The following is an 8,202-nucleotide window of genomic DNA, read 5'->3' as shown; positions in this document are numbered from 1 at the left end:
CCTGGGTAAACATAGCAATGTTGTATCATGTTGGTACAGTGGATACAAAAAGCAACAAAATAAATCCTATTGCAGGAACAGCCCAACATGCATTGACTTCTTTAATATTATCACAGAATGCAAGTTTCACCATATTTGAACATAGAAACTGTATTACAATCCATAATTAGGGTGAAAATATGTATAGACTAATGGATTTACACACTTTTATACTGGAAATTCATGCAAATCATAAATACATTTATACAAGTGGAAGTAATTTAATAATATGCATGACATACTTGTCATTGGTTTCAGGCATTCACTAGCATTGTACTAAAACTTGGAAATTTATCCTTATGAAATCATAGACTTTCGATCTAAACAATATATATACGGTCAATAATTGGCATGCACATTTGATTCTTATTCGTTTTTCTATTATTTATTGATTGATTGTATACTGTTTAACGTCCCTCTCCAGAATATTTCACTGATATGGAGACGTCACCATTGCCGGTGAAGGGCTGCAAATTTAGGCCTATGCTCGGCACTTACGGCCTTTGAGCAGGGAGGGATCTTTATCGTGCCACACCTGCTGTGACACGGGGCCTCGGTTTACTTTTTAAAGATAAACAAATTTAAACAAAATAACAATTCTCAATATTTGAAAGGAATTCAAAATGGTGCAATAAATTGGACGGTTGAAGTTGTTTTCGAATTACTACAGTAACTGTTTTAATTGCTAAATAGTTGATGTTTTATCCGAACCTTAATGAGAAAAAACTATTCCACGGGTTCTAAATTTATTTTAATTTTCAGTTTGAAAATATGATTAGGTCAAAATAAAATTATTGTTTATTTGGAATTGCCTCCCGCCTCATTGAAATGCCCCCTCCTTAAAAAAATATTGACCAGTAGTAGGAAGATTTTTTTTAATTCAATCAATTTTTTTGCCAGTTATCACATGTGCCATACAAAAAAATTAAATGTAGTGTCAGATCTATGCAAAATTATGTTTCTTTTTTGATGGTAGATACTTTTTTTAAAGTCAGAAAATGTATTAACTGTTTACTAAGATTTTTATCAAAATTTTATCTTCAATTTTGAAAAGAAAAATAACTTCCCTTCCTCCCTCCTTTGCCTTAAACCCTTCAGACGGCAATTCCAAACAAACAATTTTTTATGGATGGCCTTATATACTTCACTTGGAATATTTCGCCTTCGACAGATGTTCACTTTTAACAATGAAAGAAGTAATTATTTGTACTTCTACCCCAAAAATAATTAATTATTCGAATTATTACATGGCGGAAAAACGAAATCATACAAAATATTTTAGAACTTTCGACTAAAGAGGTTCTTGTGTGACGTAGCCTTTGAAAGTGTTTTGAGAAGTGCACTTCATTATTTAGAAATGTCGTTCAAAGTACGTTCAGTCTTCACAAGGTCTGGAATTGTCGGTGATTTGTTTAATTGTATTTTATGCAATAAAGAAATCAAAAACAGTACTGTACAAGGATATTAAAATTCATCAACATGGAACGATATATTTTCAGTATTTTCATGCTGTATTTAAAGATCGCTAGAGGTAAGTGTTTCAAGTCAATACCATTCTCCCTGTTTCTTCCAGCCTTTTCATTAAAAAAATGTAGTAAAACGTTTTTATTCGAACAATGTAATTTTATTTCTTGCCTCTTTAATTCATTTTATGTTATTTCATTATGTAATATATTCCATTCATGTTTAGAGACAATGCATCCAACCGAATTAAACAAAAGCTGTAGTTAGATCATGTGTAAAGATCATGTTATACCTCTTACATCTTTAATTCCTTTTACTTTGACGAAGAAACTTAAGTTTCAAGTTTCTGTTTCCGGACATAAAGAGCCTTAATCGAGAAACAAGATATATTAAAACTACAAGTAATTAGAAAACACTGGCGAAGATAGACTCAAGCAATTATTTCGAAATACGTAATTTCATTAAATATTGTAAGATTTTTTTGTCTTTAAAAAAGAAAAACCCTAGAAAAGAAGGTCTTTGTCTCTCTTTCTCTCACTCAGGTGATCTATTGCTTTCTGTTTCGGTCTGTCGTCGTGCTATGTGCGTTAACGTTTAATCATTTTCGGCTTTTTCTCTGGACGCACCGATTCATTTTCAACCAAATGTGGCATAAAGCATCTATGGGTGGAAGGGAACAAAAATGGTGAAATTCATGTCTCCAGCCCCCCTGAAGGGGTGGGATTAAAACCACAAAAATTACTTTTATCTTAAAAATCTTCCTCTTTACTCCTAAATATCAAGCAGTCATACTGTTGGCATGATTGTAATATGCATAGAGCTCTGTTTCAAAATTGTTGAATGCATGGCCCTAAGATTAGGGCTTCTGATGTTAGGACAGGAATGTGTTGTTTATGTAGTGAAAATGCATGGATTCTTTGAAAATCTTCTATTATGCTCCAGGTTAATAAACTTCATGTATACATGTAGTTATGAAGAGGAAGGGTACCTCTTCCATAATTGTATATTTCTAGGCCCAAGGGTCAGGGGTTCTGGTATAAGGATGGAACTGTTTTGATTATATAGAAAAATGCAGTAATTCTTTGAAAATCTTCTTCTCTGCTCCTGGGTGTGAAGGATAAATGGTTTTCATATAGCCCCTTTAAGTTGCTTCGTGCGAAATTTTAACATCCATTTTATACTTTATAATTAAAAATAAAATGCAATCCATTCAGACAAAAATCCATTTTTAATTTATAAATCATGACTAAATTCAATTTTTTCATACAAAGAGTCGAGGTTTTCTTTTCTATGTTTGACCTTTAGCCTGGGGGTAATCTCAGAACTTGCAGTGTTTTTAGCTCACCTGAGCCGAAGGCTCAAGTGAGCTTTTCTGATCAAAATTTGTCCGTTGTCTGTCGTCGTAGTCGTTGTCGTTGTTGTCGTTGTAAACTTTTCACATTTTCATCTTCTTCTCAAGAACCACTGGGCCAATTTCAACCAAACTTGCCACAAAGTATCCTTGGGTGAAGGGGATGCAAATTTGTTCAAATGAAGGGCCACGCCCTTTTCCAAGGGGAGATAATCATGAATAAGAGAAAAATTAATGGCATTTTTAAAAAATCTTCTTCTCAAGAACCACTGGGCCAGGAAAGATGAAACTCATGTGGAATCATCCTCAGGTAGTGTAAATTCAAGTTTGTTCAAGTCATGACCCCCGGGGGTAGGGCGGGGCCAAAATGGCCGATCAAAGTTTTACATAGGAATATATAGGAAAAATCTTTAAAAATCTTCTTCTCGAAAACCACTCTGCCAGGAAAGATGAAACTCATGTGGAATCATCCTCAGGTAGTGTAGATTCAAGTTTGTTCAAGTCATGACCCCCGGTGGTAGGGCGGGGCCAAAATGGCCGATCAAATTTTTACATAGGAATATATAGAAAAAATGTTTATAAATCTTCTTCTCAAGAAACATTGAATCAGGAAAGATGAAAATAATGTGAAATTATCCTCAGGTAATGTAGATTCAAGTTTGTTCAAGTCATGACCCCCGGGGGTAAGGGTGTGGCCAAAATGGCCGACCAAAGTTTTACATAGAAATATATGGAAACCTTTTTAAATCTTCTTTTCAAGCACTTCAAAGCCATGATTAGTAATATTTATATGGAATCATCCTCAGGTAATGTATATTCTAGTTTGTTGAAATTATTATACCCTGGGGGGTTACATATGTAAATTTAAAGCCCCCCCACTTAAGTTAACTTACAGTTCTCATCTGATATGTGTTTTTTTCCTAGCTGATGTGCTCAGGTGAGCGCTGTGGCCCCTGGGCCTCTTGTAATAGTTGAAAGAGTGGATACCCCCGGAGTAACACTTATAGTCTGTCCTGTCCTACGTTGGAGCTTTGTCTCGTTTTGGACGTTAGGTTTGTTGACTTGTCTATAAAGAACATATGGAAATCGTTTCAATTTTATCATTTCCAAACTAATTGAATTACGATGTTTCAAAGACTAGGAAAATTTACAGTAATTGCGTTAGCGGAATTTTCTATTTAAATGAACTTGGAATTGTGCTGTAGTTGCAACGTGCTAGGAAAATTCTAACTAAGTTACGGATACCTTTACGAAAAGACAGTTTTTTCCCAAAATTTCCACTTACTCTGTCCTTTTTAGGTGTATCAAGACAACTCTCAGACTTTGATTTTCTATACAAAAAGCTTAAGGGAAACTTGAACTCAGACATGTAGAAAACCAAAAGATATTAGTATTTTGAGATATATTGCGGAAAATGTAGAACATATTAAAATTATTTAATTTTAGTTGTAACACGTCAATTGATTGGGTAAAAGATTTGATCCATTTTTTTTATAACATAACTTGCCTACCTCACAATGAGTTCAGTAAGTTACATCAAAAACGTATTACTCCGCTTGACGTTAACTTTTAAAATATGCTAAATTTGAAGCCCTTTTTTCGGAGGCAAAATTGTCTCATTGTTTGCAATGAAATTCAATTATAAGGAATGAAACTTATTTCAACTTTTGTTATACAATATTTGCGGTTAATAAAAAAAGTAAACTGCCCCAAGTTATGTTATATTGTATAACGAAAGTTGAAATAAGCTTCATTCCTTAATGACAATGAAGTCTTTGAAAACGGTTCATCAAAATTATAGCAGTAGTCTGGAAATCAGGAAAAAGAGATTAAAAGACATTCTTATATGAAACATATTACGTAGCATCCTTAATTAGGCCTCTACATGTTACCCAACTTTTCTTTTCTTCAATTTTTTTTTCTAGTTCAGTTGCTGAACTTCCAAAACATCACGATGAATAATGTGACCAAGAAGGAGGGTGAAAGTGCCATATTTGTTTGCAAACAAACAGGAAATAATACTGACTACAAATGGTATAAAAATGAAAAAGAAATTTTAGGCGATGACAGGCGCGTCACCATATCAAATACTGAGCAAGAAGGGAAGTAAGTGAAAGGAATATATTATGTTGGTTTTATAGAATGCAAATGAATTATAAATTTTGTAGATTTTGAGATCTATTTAAAGACAAGTTTAAGACAAGGGTTGAATTGTTTGAGAACAAAGGTGTTTCTTTTTCAATTTGTAGACTATCCATCGATGGCTTAAAATTGCTAGACATCGGCTGGTATGCATGTGAAAGGGAAAGCAAAATTCAAACAAAATGGTTTCTTTCGGTGAACACAGGTATGTTTTTTTTTTAGGTCACCTGAGTAACTCAGGTGACCTATTGCTATCCGTTTTCGTCCGTCAAAGTCCGTCGTGTGTTAACATTTGCACATTTTCAGCTTCTTCTCTGAAACCGTTGAATCAATTTAAACCAAATTTGGTATACAACATCTATGGGTTAAGGGAAACATAAATTGTGAATTTTATGGTCCTCCCCCCCTGGGGCCTGAGGGGTGGGGCCAAAACCACTAATATTATTGAAATCTTTTAAAATCTTCTTTACTCCTGGACATCAAGCAATCAAACTGTTGGCATGAATGTAATGAGCATTGAGTCCTCTACCACAATTGTGAAATTCATGGCCCCAGGGTCAGGGGTTCTAGTGCTAGGGCGGGGCTATATAGATTATATAGTGAAAATGCATTATTTCTTCAAAAAGCTTGTTCTCTGCTCCTGGCTGTTATATAAACTAACTAAGTACATAGTTATGGTGAGTAAGAGTGCCTCTTCCAAAATTGTGAATTTTATGGCCCTAGGGTCAGGGGTTCTGGTGTTAGGGAGGGGCTCTATTGATTATATAGTGAAAATGCATTTATTCTTTCAAAATCTTCTTCTCTGCTTCTGGGTATTAAATAAACGAACTAAGTACATAGTTATGATGAGCAAGAGTGCCTCTTCCAAAATTCTGAATTTTATGGCCCAAGGATCAGGGGTTCTGGTGTTAGGGAGGGGCTCTATTGATTATATAATGAAAATGCATTTATTCTATCAAAATCTTCTTCTCTGCTTCTGGGTATTAAATAAACAAACTAAGTAACTAGTTATAATGATCAAGAGTGCCTCTTTTAAAATTGTGAATTTTATGGCCCCAGGGTCAGGGGTTCTAGTGCTAGGGAGGGGCTCTATTGATTATATAGTGAAAATGCATTTAATCTTTGAAAATCTTCTTCTCTGCTCCTGGGTATTAAATAAACTAAGTACATAGTTATGATGAGCAGGAGTGCCTCTTCCAAAATTCTGAAATTTATGGCCCAAGGGTCAGGGGTTCTGGAGTTAGGATGGGGCTCTATTGATTATATAGTGAAAATACATTAGTTCTTTGAAAATCTTCCTCTCTACTTCTGGGTATTAAATAAATGAATTAAGTACATAGTTATGATGAGCAAGAGTGCCTCTTTCAAAATTGTGAATTTTATGGCCCGGGGTCAGAGGTTCTGGTGTTAAGGCAGGGTTCTATAGATTATATAGTGAAAATTTATTTATTCTTTGAAAATCTTCTTCTCTGCTTCTGGATATTAAATAAACAAACTAAGAACATAGTGATGATGAGCAAGAGTGCCTCTTCCAAAATTGTGAATTTTATGGCCCCAGGGTCAGGGGTTTTGGTGTTAGGGCGGGGCTCTATTGATTATATAGTGAAAATACAATAATTATTTGAAAATCTTTTCCTTTGCTCCTGGGTTTTATGCCAATGATCCAAGCATATATATTAATGATGAAGAGAAGTGCATCTAGCAAATTTTTTTTAATGTCCCCCAGGGGGGTGGGGGGGTTACATTGTCTGAAAATAAATTAATTCTTTGAAATCTGCTCTTTGGTATTAATCAACCATTTTATGATAAAATTTGCAAAATTTTGAAATATGTGGCCCCAGGATCAGTGGTTCCTTTGGGGTGAGGTGCAAAACTGGTTATAAAGTGGAAGTGCATTTTCTCTTTGTTACTCTAATCTACGTCAGGGTATTAAATAAATAGAGTAATCATGATAAGTTTATAATTATGATAAGCAATGGTGCCTCTTTCAAAATTGTGAATTGTGAATTTCATGACCTCTGGTTTAAAACACGAACCAAAGTTAATTGTTTGAAAGTTGTTACCCAATACTCAAGTGACTTACAAGGCCCATGGGCCTCTTGTTTATTCTAGGAGTAGAATATGCCTTGAAAATGTCTTTTTCAGAAATTAATTCGTAAAAAATAGAAATATGGCAAACCCTGCCGTTTGATGAACATTATCAATATTTAAAACCCTGTCACGGTAGCCTAGTGGTAGAGCGTTCGCTTCGTGATCGGGAGGCCCGGGTTCGATTCTCGTTCGCGTCGCCGCGTCATACCTAAGACGTAAACAAAGGTAGTGACTGTTCCTTCACCAAGCGCTCGGCACTAGAAGTGAAAGTCACGGGTCTTTCGGATATGACCTTAAAAACGTAGGTCTCGTGTCACGGTTGGCGCTGGCACGATAAAGAACCCTCACTGCTCAATGGCCCTGAGTGCCGAGTATAGGTCAAAATTTGAAGCCTTTCACCGGCATACGGTGACGTCTCCATGTGAGTGAAAAATTCTCAAGAGGGACGTTAAACAATATACAATCAATCAATCAATATTTAAAATGAAGAAATATTATAGCAGCGATATGAAGATCACTTTTCTCTTTCATTTATAATTTTACTGTACAGTAGCATTTGATTAACATTAAAAAGATGACTAATCAGTTGATTGTGCAATCCACTGCGGGATTTATACATTTATATTTCTGATAGACGACCAATACATACATGTACATTTATACTCTTGATTGAAGACGATCTTACCATGGCGCTAAATGAACTGCCTTGAAATATTGCAACGTATTAATACAAAGAAAAATGGGGGATGTTATAGTTTATTTACATATTTACACAAAATTTCACAGAAAATTTATATCCATTATTTAGGACATCACATTCTCACAGAATGGTCATTACGTCAGTGCTTCTACTTAAAGCGCCTAACTCTCATCCATCTGTATGAAACCCAAAAGCTGAACTCAAATCTCACATGTAATAACTCCGGTTTCTAGGAAAAGTAATAAGGCACCGATATGGAGCCATCTCAACGAAAAATATAAACAGACATGAGATATGGGTGATGACAAACTTCATCTACCCGTTTAAATTACAGTAAAAAGTAATGAATGACCAGAAAGCATGTTTGAAAGATACCAAAAGTAAATGGAATTATAGTGAGACCCTTTTAAAATTT

At 34.9% G+C, this 8,202-nt stretch overlaps 1 protein-coding gene across 1 annotated transcript; it reads left to right on the top strand.

Annotated features, from left to right (window-relative positions):
- Positions 1-1,394: 1,394 nt before the first annotated feature.
- On the top strand, positions 1,395-5,201 carry LOC134254236 (tyrosine-protein kinase transmembrane receptor ROR2-like; the record flags this gene model as incomplete). Its single annotated transcript, XM_062736785.1, has 3 exons — positions 1,395-1,570; positions 4,780-4,960; positions 5,104-5,201. Coding segments are annotated over exons 1-3 (331 nt in total), but the record flags the coding sequence as incomplete, so codon positions are not given.
- Positions 5,202-8,202: the final 3,001 nt, after the last annotated feature.

The sequence above is a fragment of the Saccostrea cucullata genome, unplaced genomic scaffold (assembly GCF_032062105.1).
Source record: "Saccostrea cucullata isolate Sc308-1 unplaced genomic scaffold, CSIRO_AGI_Scuc_v1 ctg19410, whole genome shotgun sequence".
Taxonomy (NCBI): Eukaryota; Metazoa; Mollusca; class Bivalvia; order Ostreida; family Ostreidae; genus Saccostrea; species Saccostrea cuccullata.
The sequence above is the reverse complement of the archived record's forward strand: the minus strand, read 5'-3'. Positions and strand labels throughout refer to the sequence as shown.